Source organism: Protopterus annectens, chromosome 7.part0 (assembly GCF_019279795.1).
Source record: "Protopterus annectens isolate FY-2018-M chromosome 7.part0, PAN1.0, whole genome shotgun sequence".
Classification (NCBI taxonomy): domain Eukaryota; kingdom Metazoa; phylum Chordata; order Ceratodontiformes; family Protopteridae; genus Protopterus; species Protopterus annectens.
The window spans coordinates 452,239,453-452,258,829 of NC_056739.1; the positions used below are offsets into that span (position 1 = coordinate 452,239,453).

The window sequence follows — 19,377 nt, forward strand, 5'->3', positions numbered from 1 at the left end:
CAAGTTGACAGTAACCTTTCTTTTGGCACTCACATTGCCAAAGTGGTTACATTGCCCACCTGATTATGAAGTGATTCACATCCAGATCAAGGGAGGTCATTGTTCCCCTGTACTCTTCACTTATCAGACCAATGATTGAGTACAATGCCCCATTCGGAATGTATCTTACCCGACACCTGCAGCAATTGGAAAGACCCCAAAAGTTCCTCACCAAAAGGATAAAGGGGCTCAAAAATATGCCATATGCTGCCCGACTGAAGAAACTCCAGCTCTATTCAGTCGCATACAGTCTGCTCAGAGGTGACCTGTGCCTGACATACAAGGCCATGTCCAACCCGGAATTAATGGACATGCTCCACCTCAAAAAATCCAAATCCACCAGAGCCACAAGAGCAAGAGACTTAAACCTCAACACGTCTATAAATAGGACGTGCTGGAGGGACAGATTCATCACCCAGAGACTCCCTATGCTGTGGAACAGAATCCCGGCCCATGTGAGACAGAGCACCTCGCTGGCTCTGTTCAAGAGGAATCTTGACCAGTGGATGGGAGATCGTAGGTTTACCCCGGGGATCATCTCTGTATCACTGCTGGACAGAGGTACGGCAAACTAATGGGTAGAGTATTCTTCAACCTAAGGGGTGGTGAAAGCCACACAACTCTGGCTAGGCTTATAAATGCCCTAGGGCAGATAGCCTAGTATGAACCTATGAACCTAAGTACTGTGGGAATAAATAGCCAGGGAATTATGGCCAAGCTTGTGTAGGCCCTAGGGCAGATGGCCTAATACCAACCTATGAACCCATCACACCTCCAACATTTGCTATCCACTTGAGGAAAAATTCTTTGGAGTCTACTTGGGGTAGAAAAATATCTATGTAAATATTTCCAGGCGAAGATCCTAAATCTTCTAGACTTTGCATATTTGGGAGATATACATATCCCCCATTGTCTTTGTGAATTGCTTATCCAGTTTCTCTTCACAGTCCTTTCTAAACTCTCTGAATTGCAATCATCCCTATGGGCAGAATCTACTTTCTGCATTTCCATCTTGGCATAGTTCTTGGAATACTGGATAAAGGTACTGAGTATTTTGAACTGCTTGTATCTTACTGTCCATATTCATAGTTTCCAGTTTCTCAGTTTTTGTATCATCTTTTTAGTCTCTTCCCACATATCCTTAGCTGCCACACTGGAATAATTTTTAATCGAGACTTCTAAATACTTTAATCTTGTCCTCTAAATATGGATATTGCTGAAACAATTCATGTGTGGGGACAGAGTTTACCACTTATGTTTAGCTTCTTGGTCATAACTTGCTGACCCTTTTTTACCTTGTCCAGCAGAGTGAGTTAAGTGGAAGCTTGGAGTCTCAGTGAATTTTGCTGTATGGTCACCAGCTGTATTCCGTCATTTGACTGATCTAAATTACTTTAACCGCAGGTGGAGGTGTTTTCCCTTGGCTTCACATGTAGTGAAAGTCAAATTTAAATCCAATTCAGGTTGTGCAGAAAACCGTATGGGTGAGGTATAGTGAGGTTGGCATACATTTTGGTTCTAAGTGCAGTGCATTTGTACCGCCCCCTTTCTCTGAGTGTGCGGGTTAGTTTTTGATTCCTTAAGGCCATTGTGCGACTACTGTATGACTAACATTTCAAAGGTTGAGTAGGTAAGGCCCAATTCTTTGAAGTATGAAGAGCTCTTAAACTATGGTTCAGAAAATATTTTTGCTGTGTACATCTTTGCATTGTAGATGCTGTGAGTTTTTCCCATAAAAACTTGTTCACATATGCCCTCCATGACTAACTTTTACTTGGTCATGCCATTGTTTGCCATTTCTTAACTTTGATCCCAACAGTCATGTCACAATTCCTTCCAGTGGTTTCCAGACTAAGGGTTCCTTAATGTATTGACTTGAGATTTCAAAGCACTTGAACCATCACCCTATAAGTTTGTGAAGATCTCATGGTTTAGAGTTAAATGATGGGTGCAGCACATGATGTGGCCTGCAGGAATTATGTGCATAAAAGATGAGCTTCTGTTGGAAGGCACTGGATGAGAAGTTGGGGGGAGGGTTCAGAAATGATGCAGGATAACTCCTCTCCTCTGCAGAATACAATTGTTTACTAGGGCAACATTTACTGTAATGTAGGTCTTTATCTGACCATGTCTTTGCACTAGTGTAATGATCAATTGCTTATTTTCCGACTTCTAAAATGCTTCAGGACAAGTCATGCGTTTCTTGTTGCATTCATTCAGCAAAATTTGACATTTTTATTTTCCTGCCTTGTGGAATTTCTTGCAGCCAATGAATAGCGTAAAGGACAACTGTATTCTTTTTGTGTAACTTTTGTTTTCTCCCTATTTACAGTCCCTGCTGTGAATAAAAACAGTGCAGCATTTAAAATATGTTTCTCCACTGGAACAGTACCTTACTGTACTGTGGTAGTTTTCGCTTTCAAAAAATTTTTCCTGCCCTGGAAAAGCTTGCTGCAGTCTCCAATTCATTGTCATCCAGGTCAATGAATACAGGTTGTTGTCTGGCCTATTCCCTCCCCAAATTGACAGGACAACTGTCCTAAAACCCATGCTGTGATGTCACAGCTCCCTGGTCCTTCCCCCTACCCACAGTCATAGCAGGTAATGGCTGAAATTACCCTTGGCACTTTGACATCTAGGGAAGTTAAAGGACTGTAACAGGGTTCTGTTATTAAATGCTCAGTTTCTGTCCTTTTCTCCCTGAGTAAACAAAACACAGTATTTACATTTTTTTAAATTTACTTTCTCTCCACTAGAACAGTACCTTAATGTACTGTGGTGGTTTCACTTTCAAAGAACTTCTATCCCACCCTTGCTGCAGTCTCCAATTCACTGACTTCTTCAAGGCCACTGAATACAGGTAGTTCTGGCCAGTTGTCTCCCCAAGCTGACATCAGCATGAACGTCCTAAAAACCAACCCATGCTGTGATATCACAGCTCCTTGGTCCTTCTACCTATACAGAAAGTAAAGGCTAGAACAAACAGTACAAGTAGTCTCCTGTGAGCTGTCGGTCACAGCAATTAAGAGCTCAAATTACCCTTAGCACTTTTACAGCTGGGGGGGGTTAGGTGTGAAGGGGGTGGGAGATTAGTAGTACAGTTCAGGCTTCACACAAATGCAATTTAACCATTCTAAAAAGTAGCAGTAAAAAGCACTTTGAAAGTCTGTTCTGTGGCATTTGCACTGTTTAGACAGTTTTAAGTAACACCTCATGCCATTCAAAGACAGCAGCAGAGTTGTCTTTTGGCTTTTCCCGGTTAGCCACAGCGGAACTCCAGTCCGCTAATTGGCAGTAGGATTGGCAGTAGAGTTTCACAAATGCCAAGGTGCCAGCTCGACGTTCAACCTTCAGTGAAGGCACGCCCATTTACGCATGTTTCTAATGCCCACCAACCGTGGGGAGGACATGCAGACTCCACACAGAAGGCACTCCCTGCACTCCAACCGAGAATCGAATGGGAGAACCTCATGGTGTGAGGCAACAATGTTACCGCTACACCGCGTATGCATGTAAAAACAATGCAGTGACAGCTTTAGGAGGAGAGTCCTGTGTGATGTAATATTACAGGCTAGCACTGCATTGTGGGAAACCTAGAGGAAGACTAAAGATCACTTCAAGATGCTAGACCCCATGTAGTCAGACTCAGAAGTTGTGTATGAAATATTTAAAAAACCTGCAAATAGTCCGAGTGGTGGTAAAATGTAGGAAACTCCAAACCATGGTGAAATAGTCTGTGGGTGCAGTTCTCATTTTAAATGGTAGACAAAGTACATGGTTCAGAAATGTAATGTTTTGGTGTTGTGTATGCTAATTAAACTTTCAGTGAGAGTAGATTGCTACTATTCCAGTTGGATGTTTAGTATTTCATTTGGTGGATCAATGTGTGAAGAAATGAGATGCTAGTGCTAATGATTACCATTTTGCATTTGAAGCCGCAGCAGTTGGTTAACCATGGGCTTTACTTTTTTCACTTAGATTTTTAAGAGCCAAAGATGGCAGAAGCTGATTTGGACTTTGAAACTGGAGATGCAGGTGCTTCTGCCACCTTCCCCATGCAATGTTCCGCTCTGCGCAAAAATGGCTTTGTGGTGTTGAAGGGCCGTCCCTGCAAAATAGTAGAGATGTCCACTTCCAAGACTGGGAAACACGGGCATGCAAAGGTGAGCCAGCACCAGTGCTTGATTCTTTTTTTGTCTTTATTTGGAAAGACTTAATGAGACACTCCTTATCACCAATTGCAGGTCTTGAGTTGGGAGTGTTGCTTCAGTTCTGAGTAGTTTAAGGCTGCTGTTATTCTGCAAGTTACAATAGCAGAATTTTATTTCCTTAATCTCATGATTTGTTAACCTGCACTTCATTTTTTCTTGAGTGTAATGTGTGGAATATCATCTAGTAGTAAGCAGGGTCGTCAAGTTGCAGGCTGCAGGCAGTGATGACTCTTCACTTGTTTTTCAGCAAGCCTGTACTGAGAACTAATATGAAAATGTATATGCCTAAAAAAGGTGCAGCCTACTAGCTGAACACTTTCTGCATTTGCTGTTCAGATTGGCTTGTAAATGTGAGTTTTTGATAGCAAGATGAATGCTGCAAGATTTTCAAGTGTGAACCTGAATGTAATGAGGGTCTTGATGGACGGTTCTTTTTTTAATCTAAAAGTATGTGGTCTTTTCTAGATGTTTTATCCAGTTGTTTGTATTTAGGTTTGTGAAACTCCTCAGTCAGTTTTACGTCTCTTCCTCATATGGGTCCAGATCCGATCTGTGAGATCTTACTCTGCTGTCAGCAAGCTCCTGGGTATTAAAAAGCTCTTTGATATACCTCCCCTTACCCACAATGTCTCCCCATTATTTCACATCTCATTTGCTACTTTGCAAACATGTGGTCTGATCAGCTAGTTCTTGGTGTTGGATTGTATAATTAAAAAATCTTTTTTTTTGGTGTGTAATCCTTTCCATCTCATCTCTCCCTTAGTTTGTAACCTTTCTTTTTAGTACGTTTTTTAGGTTGCTTTAGTTTCTTTCTCTCTCCTGCCAGTAACAAGTTGTTATTTTTATAGGTTTTTCTCCTCTTTTTACCTTTAGGTATATCTTGAACTGCTACTGGTAGTAGCTGTCCCCTTTCGTCTGCTTGTCTCTTTAAAAAAAACTTTCTCTGTTCTCTCTCCTCTGTGTTAGTGGCTGCCTGTCTCTTCCTTATGTTATGGCACAGAAACAAGAGAAACTCTCTGGCTTCAAAAAATAGTGTGCATAAAATTCTTGTAAGCTATTTGCTGTGTATTGTCTTGGCCCCTTTAACTTGCAAGAAAGTTGTGCGATCAGCCACTTCTTTAATCAAAGTTTAATGTCAAGAATAAGCTCATCTTAAGGGGCATGTTGACTTCTGGAGGTAAAGATAAGTCTGGTACATCCTCTTAAGATATTGTCTCAGAGCCCAGCTTCATCCTTCTCTAAATCTTCCGACAGAGAAAGAGACCCTCTTTGGTGCCAAAACCAAAAATTTCAATCTCTCAAATCTGAGGAGTCTCGTCAGATATTTAGTCCACGTAAACCTATTTTGACTACCAAGGACCTGGTACTCACGGACCTATGGTCCGGTTCCATCAAGGATGCGGTTTCCCTTTTTAACAAGACTAAGGTACCCATCTGCTGCCTCTTTCTATTCAACAGTGAGACTTATTGAAGATGTGGAATGGATGGTGCAGACTACTTTGAGGGTGTAGGGCATCAAAGTCCCCCTTGACCCTTACTGTGCCATCTCTAGCAATCCACACCCCCTGTGACTTCAGGGCAAGATTAAGAGCTGTTGGATCAGATAGCTTGGCACCTTTAAGCACTTATCCGAAGGGGTCCTCTTCCTCTGATCCGACTTTCACTTGGAGCTAGTTTGCGTTTTTGGAGTTAGTTCCCAGAGCTGTAGTGAACCTTGCAAACCTTGTATGCTAGACTCCCAGGTCTTCAGAGCATGCCTACATACATACAAATGTTTCAAGCATGGGCATTAATTCCCTTCTAGCTTGCCAATATACCAGAACATTTGTTCTCATACTAAATGTCCAGGCTGTGCTTAAATCTAAACTAGTACTTTAATGTAATTTGGTAGTCTGTTCCAAGCATCAGCTACTCTGTCAGAGAACCAATTAGTACACTTCTCATTCCTGTAGGATCTTCTACATAGGTTATCTGAGTTATTAGTACTTTTTGATAACCCCAAACATTCCCAGGGGTACTTGTTCCTAAATGCCCTGTACCTGAATGCCCTGTACCTGAATAAGATCATCTCCTAAATAACTGCAAGACAGTGTACAAGTTGATATTTTAGTCTTTCATAATAACTTTCCCCATTCATGGATGCCCTTGATATATTTCCGTTGTACTCTAGATGTTCGTGTTTCACTGTTGCAGTCATTACACTTGGGTTATCCTGCTGGCAGGCTACCCGCAGTCGGCCTGAATTCCGGCGTCTGTTGCCGTCGCCCCTTCCCTGACAGTGCGCCAGGGGTATAAAAGATGCAGCCGATGCCATTTTCTTCTGTCTGTCTTGCCGCGCGGTGCCTGAAGCAAAAGCAGTTCGCAAGTGCCGGTCGGCCGACTCCTGTGATTTTCGAAATCAAATTTCAGATCCGAAGTCTTCAATAAAGCCAAGTACCCCGTTTGGGAAACCTTTTTTCTTGCTCAAGACCGATGTCAGAAAAAGTTAACAGTTGTATTTCTTGTGGGAAGCAAATGCCTCATAAGGATTTTCATTCTTACTGTATTCCTTGCCTAGGCCCTGACCACGACGTTGCTAGCTGTCTGTTTTGTGCTAGATTTAACCAACGCACTATTAAGCATCGGTACGATTTTGCTTTTCATTACTTTGGCCGAAGGTTTAATTATGTAATGCTGTCGGAACAGCTGACTACCGGAGTTTATGAAAGGCAACGGACAGACATCAGAGGTCCAAAACTGACTAATGCTCTGCTAGGCCAGTCGCCGGTTCTCAGTGAGGTGCTTTTGCAGCCCCTGACGCCCGCTACCTCAGAGCCACAGGCCGCTTCCGACTTCCACGTGGAGACAGCTAGGCCTGTGGATACTCAAGGTATTGGACACAAACTATTTCCTCAGATGGGTTTGGAGCTGCTGAGCAGGCATCTGCTTCTGAGGGTGATGTCCTTCATGGATGCATCTGCAGTCATAACAAGTGGGTTGTCCTGTCGTCAGGCAGCCCTTCAGTCGGCCGGATTCCAAAGTCCGGGTCCGGCTTCGGCTGATGTCGCACTCCACCCGACGTCATCACTGTTGGTCTTCGGGTATAAAGGCATCAGCCGACGCCGTTTTCCTCAGTCTTTCTTGCCGCGTGGCGCCCGAAGCAGAAGCTGTTCGCAAGTGCCGGTCGGTCGGATCCAGAGATTACTTCTACCGAATACTACTTCGAAGACTTCTAAAGCTAAGTACCCCGTTGGGGACTCTTTCTTGCCTCAGCCGATGTCAGAAAAAGTTAACAATTGTTTAAACTGTGGGAAACAAATACCTCATAAAGATTTCCACTCTTACTGTCTGCCTTGTTTAGGCCCAGCCCACGACGTAGCAGCCTGTTCGGCCTGTGCTTCTTTCAACCGACGAACGCTTAGGCGTCGGTCGGAGTTTGCAGAACAGTTTTTCGGTTCCGATTTTGCGTACATTATGCCGTCAGATCCTCCGACTACCCAATCTAGCAAAAAACGCAAAGATAAAGACCAACACTCGCGGTCCGCGGTTTCGGCCGAAACCATGGTCAAGCAAACCGCGAGTGTCTCTGTTTCGGCCGAAACCATGGTCAAGCAAACCGCGAGTGTCTCTGTTTCGGCCGAAACCGAGAAAACTGAACAAAGTACAGCTGAACCTATTCCTACAACCGAGGCCCCTGCTACAACTCTTGAAACGACTTCACAAATTTTACCCACTACGGTGGTTGACTTATCAGACACCATCCCCTTGGACGTTTCTACCCCAGCACGTGGTGCTGCTAGGCCTCCAGCAGCCATGTCCATTAAGGCCTTCGCCAGGGCTAAAGCAGCCAAGACTACTAAAACAGTGCCTGTTAAACCACCCACATCCAGGCCCTCTTCTAGTTCTCAAATGCTAACTTTGGCAGAAGATTTAATTTCTTTAATTAGAGGATCTCAATCTCACCCAGACAGGGCCTCTCAGCCCCCAGAGAAGTGACCTAGGGCAGAGCCCCCCGAGCCAGTGTCCTCTGATGATTCTGCTGATGAATCGGACATAACTGACCAGCCAGAGGCTCCCTTCTCCAATTTTGAAGATTCTGATGCTGAAGAATCCATCCCAGCTGCTTCCCCACCAGAAGAATTCTCCTTTGGGGAAACCTTGCATGCCATGCGAGAACAGTTCCAATGGCAGCAACAGGATTTTTCAGACTCCAGAAAAACTTAGGACTTTTCTGCACCTCCCACAGCACAGGCCCTTAGCTATACCCCTGTTCTCTCTGTGGTGGATGATGCTTTCAATGATGTTTGCTCCGCTCCAGATTCTTTACCCCCAGCCCCTGCCAAACCAGACAGATTTTACAGGGTGCCAGATACTCATCACCACCTTTACAAGGCTCCACTTGCAGACCCAGAAACTATATCCCAGGGCCCCAAGGCAGTAGCGACCATAGCTAAAACCCTATTCCTTCTGAAAGGGAAGCAAGGTCATTAGACAGATGGGGTAAAAGGTCTACACTTCAGCTACTCTCTCAGCTAGAGCTTTAAACTGTCAGTTTCACATGATACAATACCAAGAGTTTATGCTGGATCAGTTAACCAAAAAACTAACCACTGATGAATCTCTTGATAAGAAATATGTATTAGAGATGGTAAATAACATACAACAGGTTAGCAACCATTCCTTAAAATGTGGCTATGATGCACTGGAGGCTTCATTTAGATCAGCCATGACAGGCACAGTGATAAGAAGGCATGCATGGCTAAAGGAACAAGCTTTACCGGATCATGTTAAAGCTAAGTTGCTAGATGCTCCTATGGACAAGACAAGTTTGTTTGGTACATCTGCCCAGCAGGTTATGAAGAAAATGGAAGAAAAGGCAAAATCTGTTCAAACTGTTGGATTTCTTGCAGGTTCAACCCCCAAGGTTTAGCAGGAACTGGCCTGCCAAAAATTGGTCCTTTCCTGACTCCACAAAATTTCAAAGGGGCAGGAATAGAAGTTCCAGAGGCAGAAACCAATCCAGAGGAGGTGCCTACAGAGGAAGACAGTGGCAAGGCAACAACAAAGGCACAGACACAGCCACTGCCACTACATCAACACAACCACAGTGACTTAACCCTAAATCCGCCTACCAGGGAACAAATAGCAGCTCCTCTAGGCGGAAAGTTAACCTTATTTTCAAAGAACTGGCACTACATAACAAAGGACAAGTGGATTTTACAAACCATAGATCAAGGTTACCGGTTTCACTTCCACACTTTTCCAGTCAAAAGAGGAATGCCAAATCTACCTCCAAATCAAACAGAGGCTCTACGCCAGATAATGGAGTTAGCAAACATGAGAGCTGTGGAAAGAGTGCCAACAGCAGAGCAAGGAAAGGCGTTCTACTCCAGACTATTCCTAGTTCCAAGAAAGGAAAAAAGTTGGAGACCAATTCTCGACCTGTCCACCTTAAATACATACATCATTGTCCCAAAATTCAAAATGCTGACCCTACAGCAACTTCTTCCCATGCTGGGCAAGGAGTCTTGGCTGGTAACTCTAGATCTCAAGGAGGCATACCTGCACGTCCCCATTCGACCAATCTGCAGAAGATACCTCAGATTTCTTGCAGGATCAGAGCACTATCAATTCTCAGCATTGCCTTTGGCTTATCTACTGCCCAGAGTATTCACAAAATGCCTGGCATCAGTAATCGCCCATTGCAGACTTCAGGGAATTCAAATTTACCCATACCTGGACGACTGCCTGCTACAAGGGGACAACAAAAGCAAGCTGACAACAGATTTACAAAGGGTCATTTACTTGCTACAAGCACTGGGATACACAGTCAATTTACAAAAGTCAAGGCTGATACCATCCCAAACAAGGACATTCTTGGGCGCGGAATTGGACACAGTAAAACAAATGGCATTCCTGACTACAGAAAAACAAAAAGAACTCCCTCTATACTTCTTGGCACTAACAAAACTGAACAAGTTAACAGCAAGAAAAGTACTGCAGGCCTTGGGCTTCATGGCTTCATGCATAATCTTGGTTCCATTTGCCAGACTACATATGATGAAACTACAGTGGTACCTAAAGAATTTATGGTCCCAACACAGACACAGTCTAGAAACAGAAATCCCACTAATTCCATGCTTAAAACAGGAGTTCCTATGGTGGGCTCAGGCATGCCAGTCAAACCCAGGCCTACCCTTTCGCAGATGTCAAGCAAGCCAGACCATCACAACAGACGCTTCAGACCTAGGATGGGGGGCCCACATGCTGGACAAATGCGTGCAAGGATTGTGGACACAGGATCAACTTCAACTGCACATCAACCTAAAAGAAATGCTGGCAGTAAAACTGGCAATCCAAAAGTTCAAACCATTTCTCAGAGGGCCAGTTGATAAGGACAGACAACACCACAGTCATGTGGTACATCAACAAACAGGGAGGCACTCATTCATACCCCCTATGCAGAATGACCTTGGAGCTGTGGACCCTGACACTCAGCTACAACATCCAGTTACAGGCAATATTTGTACCAGGGAAAGACAATACCCTAGCAGACATATTAAGCAGAACCACCGGATGCCCACGAATGGAAGCTTCACCCGGACATCTTCAAGACCATCTCAAAGAAATGGGGAATGCCACAGATAGACCTATTCGCATCACCTCTCAATCACCAGCTCAAAAAATTCTGCACAAGGACATTCCACCCATTAGCATGGAAAATGGATTCGCTCTCTTTCAACTGGAAAGGCCTAACAGCATATGCATTCCCGCCTCTTCCTTTGATACACAAGGTACTACTGAAAATCAAGGAAGAACGTCCAAGGATAATCCTGATAGCTCCAAACTGGCCAAGACAACACTGGTACCCACTACTGAGGAGCAGGTCTCGGAACAATATGTGGACAATTCCCCTGATGCCCTTGATGTTAACACAGAACAACTACAGCATCATAATCCAAACCTAAAAACCTTGCAACTGACTGCATGGAACATCACATAACAGCAGCCATTCCAGAACTTTCCCAAAGAGTTAAAGACATTATTCTTGAAGCACGCAGACCTTCAACAAGAAGGAACTATGCTGGAAAATGGAAAAGGTTTGTCATCTGGAGTACGGAAAGAGGAAAAGATGTCAAACATAGATATGCCTAACATTCTGGAGTATCTGGCCGAACTTCTTCATTCAGGCCTGTCCTACTCCTCCATCAAGATACATGCATCAGCTATTTCAGCAGAATACAGCTTTGATACACCTGTTTTTTCGCACCCTTTGCTCAGGCAATTCCTCAGAGGAATCAAGAATGTAAAACCTCCAAGGAAACCACCATTACCAGCTTGGGATTTAAACTTTGTGCTAGAAAAGTTGACACTAGCACCCTTTGAACCAGCAGCAACAGCAGACCTACAACACCTGTCATGGAAAACTGCTTTCCTACTGGCAATCACTTCAGCAAGGAGGGTTTCAGAACTACAGGCCTTAATGGCAGTGCAACCCTTCCTAATCTTCCACCAAGATGGTGTCCATGAGGACTAATCCTACATTTATGCCTAAGGTGGTATCCAGACTGTCTTTAAACCAGGCAATACACCTACCTACCTTCTTTCCCAACCCACAAAACAGAGGGGAAAGAATACTGCATACCTTGGATGTACATAGACAGCTACGCTACTACTTGGACAGAACAAAAAATAGCAGAAAGACTGACCAACTTTTTGTAGCCTATGCAACAGGAAGGGAAGGAAAAGCTATTTCCAAACAGACAATCTCCAAATGGATAGGAAATTGCATACGGTTCTGTTACTCCTTCCATGGAAAACCAATTCCACAGAACATAAGACCTCCTTCTACAAGGGCAACAGCCACTACCACAGCCTTCTTACGAGGAGTGGCAACCAAAGACATTATTGAGGCGGCTACTTGGACCTCCGTGCATACATTTGCCAAGCATTATAATTTGCCTCTATATTCCAGATCCCGAGCAGGGTTTGCCACTGCTGTACTGCAAGGGATCCTAAACACACCATAATCTATTTTTCATCCTCCTCCCCTAGTTGGCTATGGTATTCTACCCACTTGTTATGACTGCAGATGCATCCATGAAGGACATAGTACAGTTTTGTACCTACCATAAATGTAGATGTCCGAACTGGATAGCATCTGCAGTCAGGATTACCCTCCCTCCATCCCTCTGTGGTACTCCTAGGGTGTTTACCCTTCTAATAGCTAGCTGTTGGGGAGTCTTTATGGTGTATTTGTTTGTGTATATGTACATACATGCTTATTGTTGTGTTTACCTCTATCTATTTGGAAACATTGGCATCTATCCAAATTTTAGCCTGCAAGAGGGCTACTGGCATCTGGGGCAAGAAACACTGAGGAAAATGGCGTCGGCTGATGCCTTTATACCCGAAGACCAACAGTGATGACGTCGGGTGGAGTGCAACATCAGCCGAAGCCGGACCCGGACTTTGGAATCCGGCCGACTGAAGGGCTGCCTGACGACAGGACAACCCACTTGTTATGACTGCAGATGCTATCCAGTTCGGACATCTACATTTATGGTAGGTACAAAACTGTACTTTTTCAGTCCTACGCAATTATATATCAAGCCAATCTCCGCTTCCAAGGCAAAGACTAAAACAGCTTTAAAGACAAACAAGTACAGCATTCTCCTGGACAGACTTCATGCCTAAGAAACAGATGCTCAAAATGGCTGAAGACCTAATTACCTTGATCAGGGGTTCCCATCCCCCTCCTGATAGAGGCCTAGGCAAGACGCAGAATATGATTCTTCTGATCAGGTTTCCATTTCCTCCTGACTTCTCTTCAGAACAGGGATACTCTCTTCTTCCCTATGAGGATTCTGATGCTGAAGAATCTATTCCTTCAGCTTCTCCTCCTGAAGATTATTCCTTTGGGGAAACCTTGCATACCATGAGGGAACATTTCCACTGGGAGAACCAAGATTATTCAGAATCTAAGAAAAGGCTCAGACTTTCTTCTACCCCAGCAAAGACCTCTTGCTATTCCACCTGTTCTAGACATTGCAGATGTATTTTCGGGAGTCTGGCCTGTCTCCAGACTCTTTACCTCCTGCACCTGTTAAGCCAGACAGGTACTACAGGGTTCCAGACTCTCATAAATTTCTATATAAAAACCCTGCTGCTGACCTAGAAACTATATATCTCAGGGTCCCAAAGGGGTCAAGGCCTCTACTGCAAAAATCCCTGTCCCCTGAGATAGGGATTCTAGGACTCTGGACAGATGGGGGAAAAAAAATTACACTTCTGCTACCTTGGCTGTAAGGGCTTTAAATTGTCTGTTTCATATGCTTAAATGTCAGCAGTACTTAATGTCACTGCTAAAACAGAAAATGTTGACAAGATGTCCTTCAAGGATGCATCTGCAGTCCTAACATATGGGTTGTCCTGCCTCAGGCAGCCCTTCGGTCGGCCGGATTCCAAAGTCTGGGTCTGGCCTCGGCTGATGTCTCACTTCACCCGATGTCATAGCTGCTGTGTATTGGGTATAAAGGCATCAGCCGACGCCATTTTCCTCCGTCTTTCTTGCCGCGTGGTGCCCGAAACAGAAGCTGTTCGCAAGTGCCGGTCGGTCAGATCCAGAGATTTCTACTACTGAAGACTTCTAAAAAGCTAAGTACCCCGTTGGGACTCTTTCTTGCCTCAGCCAATGTCAGAAAAAGTAATTGTTTAACTTGTGGGAAACTAATACCTCATAAGGATTTCCACTCTTACTGCCTTCCTTGCTTAGGCCCAGACCACGACGTATCAGCTTGTCTAGCCTGTGCTTCCTTCAACCGACCGACACTTAGACATCGGTCGGAGTTTGCAGAGGAGTTTTTTGGTCCCGCTTTTGCTTACAAAATGCCGTCGGAGACTCAGACTTCACAATTAGCTAAAAAGCGTAAGGAAAAGGACCGACACTTGCGGTCCGCGGTTTCGGCCGAAACCACGGTTAAGCCAACCGAGAGTGTCTCTGTTTCGGCGGAAACAGAGTCCTCTGTTCCTTCGGCTGAAAGCATGCCTCCGATAGCAGAGGCCTCACAGAACATGGCTGAATCTGCTACTGAAATTCCCCCTGCTGTAGCAGGCTCCCAGGACTTATCAGATACTATTCCTTTAGACATATCTACTCCTGCACGTGGAGCTGCTAGGCCCCCTGCATCTATGTCTATCAAGGCTTTTTCTAGGGCTAAAGCAGCTAAATCTTCTAAGACCTTGCCTGCTAAAACCCCCTCACACAGGCCTACCTCTAGTTCCCAAATGCTCAGCCTGGCTGAGGATCTCATTTCTTTGATCAGGGGATCCCAACCTCACCCAGACAGGGCCTCTCAACCCCCTCCAGAGAAGAGGCCTAGGACTGAGCCCCCGGATCCTGTTTCTACAGACTATTCCTCGGATGACTCAGAAAACTCAGACCCTCCAGAAGGCCCATATCCTCCTTATGAGGATTCTGATGCAGAAGACTCCATTCCTTCTGCCTCTCCTCCTGAAGAATTTTCTTTTGGGGAAACCTTACATGCTATGAGAGAGCATTTTCAATGACAGGGCCAGGATTTTTCAGATTCTAGGAAAAGGCTAAGGACCTTTTTACATTTACCACATCATAGGCCTTTAGCCATTCCTCCAGTACTAACAGTTGTTGATGATGCATATAATGATGCCTGTACTGCCCCTGCCAAGCCCGACAAATATTACAGGGTCCCGGACACACACTTCCACTTGTATAAGGCTCCTATTGCAGATCCTGAAACCATTTCACAGGGCCCCAAAGCTGTAGCAGCTGCCTCTGCCAAAAACCCCCTCCCCTCTGAAAGAGAATCTAGAGCATTAGAGAGATGGGGTAAAAAAGTTTATACTTCTGCTACTCTTTCGGCCAGGGCCTTAAACTGTCAATTTCACATGATTCAGTATCAGGAATTTTTGTTAGACCAGCTAAATAAAAAACTGTCCTCCTGAACCTATAGACCGTAAGTCCCTTCAGGATTTGGTACATAACACTCAGCAGGTCAGTAATCATTCCTTAAAATGTGGCTATGATGCACTGGAGGCTTTTTTTAGATCAGCTATGACTGGAACAGTGATTAGAAGGCATGCCTGGTAAGAGCAATCCTTACCAGACCATGTTAAGTCAAAGCTCCTAGATGCTCCTATGGAGAAGCAAAGTTTGCTTGGCTCCCCTACACAGCAAGTGCTAAAGAAGGTGGAAGAAAAAGCAAAATCTGTTCTAACAGTCAAGGATTCTTACAGGTCCAACCTCCGAGGTTTAGTAGAAATTGGCCTTCGAAGAATTGGTCCTTTCCAGACACCTCCAGAGCACAGAGGGGCAGAAATAGGTGCCCAAGAGGCAGAGGTCAATCCAGAGGTGGCTACAGGGGACGTCAGTGGCAGCCTAACAACCAGAGAAGTACTGCCACAGATTCAGCTACAACCACTTCCACAGGACAGACACAATGACTTGGCTCTGATACCGCCTACCAGGGAACAACTGGAAGCACCCTTGGGTGGAAAGCTAGCCTTATTTTCCGTAAACTGGCATTACATTACAGGAGACAAATGGATTTTACAGACAATAGACAAAGGCTACAGGTTTCACTTCCACACTCTACCAAAAAAGAGAAGAATGCCAAACCTACCACCAAACCAAAAGACAAACGCTCTAAGACAAATCAACCACCTACTAAGGATGAGAGCTATAGAAAAGGTACCGCCTATGGAACAAGGACAAGGATTCTACTCCAGACTTTTCCTGGTACCAAGGAAAGAAAATCAATGGAGGCCTATTCTCGACCTGTCCACTCTGAACACATATCTCATTGTTCCAAAATTCAAAATGCTGACCCTACAGCAACTTCTTCCCATGCTGGGCAAGGAGTCTTGGCTGGTGACTAGATCTCAAGGAGGCATACCTGCACGTCCCTATACGACCAGATTGCAGAAGATACCTCAGATTTCTTGCAGGATCAGAGCATTATCAATTCTCAGCATTGCCCTTTGGCTTGTCTACTGCGCCCAGAGTATTCACGAAATGCCTGGCATCAGTAATTGCTCATTGCAGGCTTCAGGAAATTCAGATTTACCCATACCTGGATGACTGCCTAATACAAGCGGACAACAAGACCAAAAAATTTGGAAAAGGTTATACAACTGCTGCAAGCCCTGGGATACACAGTCAGCATGAAAAAGTCAAGGCTGGTACCATCCCAAAGGATAATTCTTGGGTGCAGAACTGGACACATCAAATCAGATGGCATTTCTCACAGAAGAAAAACAAAAGCAACTACCACTCTATTTCATGGCATTAACACAGACCCAGCTTACAGCAAGGAAAGTCCTGCAAGCCCTGGGTTACATGGCATCCTGCATAATATTGATTCCGCATGCCAGGCTGCATATGAGAAAGTTGCAATGGTACCTAAGGAATGTATGGTCTCAACACAAGCACAGTCGAAGCCCAGATTCCAATAATTCCATGCCTGAAGCAAGAATTCCTGTGGTGGGCTCAAGCCTGTCAGTTAAACGGAGGACTGCCTTTCCACAAACCTCATCCAAGCCAGACCACCACGGATGCCTCGGACCTAGTTTGGGGGGCACACATGGACAAATGTATACAAGGCCTATGGACACAAGACCAGCTGAATCTACACATAAATCAAAAGGAGATGCTGGCAGTGAAGCATGCAATCCAGACATTCAGACCTTTTCTTCAACAGGGTCACTTGCTGATAAGGACAGAACACCACAGTCATGTGGTATATCAACAAACAGGGAGGCACACACACATATCCTCTATGCCGGATGGCAATGGACCTGTGGAACGTGGCCCTGAACCTCAACATTCAACTCCAGGCCAAATTTGTGCCAGGAAAAGAAAATTCACTAGCAGACACCTTAAGCAGAACTACCACAGATGCCCACGAATGGATGCTGCATCCAGACATCTTCAAAACCATTACAAAGAAATGGGGACTACCAGAAATAGACCTGTTCGCATCCCCACACAACCACCAATTGAGGAAAATCTGCACAAGGACATACCACCCACTTGCTTGGAAGGTGGACTCCCTATCCTTCAGTTGGGGAAAACCTGGCAGCATATGCATTCCCACCTCTTCCTTTGATGCACAAAGTCCTACTGAAGATCAAAGATCATCACCCAAGGATAATCCTGATAGCTCCAGACTGGCCGAGGCAGCATTGGTACCCGCTACTGAGTATGTCTCGGACACACGCATGGCCTCTACCTCTATGTCCTTTACTTCTAACACAGAACAACTACAAGATCCTACATCCAAACTTGAAAACACTACAGCTAGCTGCTTGGAATATTACATAAAACAAAATAACCCAGATTTATCTCAGAGGGTTAAAGACATTATCCTGGAGGCTCGCAGACCCTCCACAAGGAAGACTTATTCAGCCAAATGGAAAAGATACCTCATTTGGAGTGCAGCAAAAGGAGAAAATGTATCATTAGCAAACATAGCCAACATCCTGGAATACTTAGCAGAACTTTTCCACAATGGCCTGTCTTACTCCTCCATTAAGATTCATGCATCAGCAATTTCAGCAGAATACAACATGGATCCTCCAGTCTTCTCTCATCCTCTACTCAGGCAGTTTCCGAGAGGAATTAAAATGTAAAGCCTCCAAGGAAGCCACCTTTGCCTACATGGGACCTTAACTTTGTGCTGGAAAAGTTAACACTTCCCCCTTTTGAACCAGCAGCAACAGCAGAATTACAGTTCTTATCTTGGAAAACTGCTTTCCTGCTTGCAATCACTTCAGCAAGAAGGGTTTCTGAATTACAGGCATTAATGGCAGTACAGCCTTTCCTTATCTTCCATCAGGATAGTGTCCTTGAGAACTAACCCTACTTTTATGCCAAAAGTGGTCTCCAGAGTTTCATTGAACCAAGCAATTCACTTACCAACATTCTTCCCCAACCCACAGAACAGGGGGGAAAGACTACTACATACCTTGGATGTGCACAGGCAATTTTGCTACTATCTGGACAGAACTAAGACCAGCAGAAAAACTGACCAGCTTCTGGTAGCATATGCAACAGGAATGCAAGGAAAAGCAATTTCAAAACAGACAATCTCAAAATGGATAGGAAATTGCATTAGATTTTGCTACTCTTTTCATGGAAAGACAACTCCAGAAAACATCAGACCTCACTCCACAAGGGCTACAGCCACTACTACAGCTTTCCTACGAGGAGTGGCTACCAAAGACATTTTAGAAGCTGCTACTTGGAGCTCCGTGCATACATTTGCCAAGCATTATAATCTTCCTTTGTACTCCAGATCCCGAGCAGGTTTTGCAACTGCTGTTTTGCAAGGGATCTTAACTACACCATCATCTTAGTACCTCCTCCCCCAGTTTGGCTATGGTATTCTACCCATATGTTAGGACTGCAGATGCATCCTTGAAGGACATAGTACAGTTTTGTACCTACCATAAATGTAGATGTCCGAGAGGTATGCAACTGCAGTCAGGATTACCCGCCCTCCTTCCCCTCTGTTGTACTCCTAGGGTATTTACCCATCTTGTAGCTAGCTGGGGGAATCTATTATGGTGTATTTGTTTGTATATATGTATATACATTCTTATATTGTTTGCTCTACTGTTTGGAAACATTTGCATTTACCCAAATTTAGCCTTCCTAGAGGGCACCTGGCATCTGGGGCAAGAAACACTGAGGGAAATGGCGTTGGCTGCCTTTATACCCAATACACAGCAGCTATGACGTCGGGTGAAGTGTGACATCAGCCGAGGCCAGACCCAGACTTTGGAATCCGGCCGACCGAAGGGCTGCTTGAGGCAGGACAACCCATATGTTAGGACTGCAGATGCATACCTCTCGGACATCTACATTTATGGTAGGTACAAAACTGTACTTTCTGAATGTTCTGAAAACAAGGAAATGCAGGATTTATTGCATGCAGCTGAACAAGTGGGAAAGCATACTCCGCAATATGGTTTTGATTCACTGGAGGCCTCTTGCAGGGCTGCGGTTACAGGTTCTGTCATTAGAAGGCATGCTTGGTTAAAGGAACAGAATCTGCCTGATCATGTTAAAGCAAAATTATTGGATGCTCCATTACAGCATGATACTTTG

At 44.6% G+C, this 19,377-nt stretch overlaps 1 protein-coding gene across 1 annotated transcript in view; it reads left to right on the forward strand.

Annotated features, from left to right (window-relative positions):
- Positions 1 to 19,377, forward strand: part of EIF5A (eukaryotic translation initiation factor 5A) — a gene marked incomplete in the record, with an annotated part of 366,037 nt that overhangs the window by 39,842 nt on the left and 306,818 nt on the right. Inside the window, 1 exon segment of the mRNA XM_044077033.1 lies at positions 4,018 to 4,202. Coding sequence (XP_043932968.1) covers positions 4,035 to 4,202 — 168 coding nt within the window.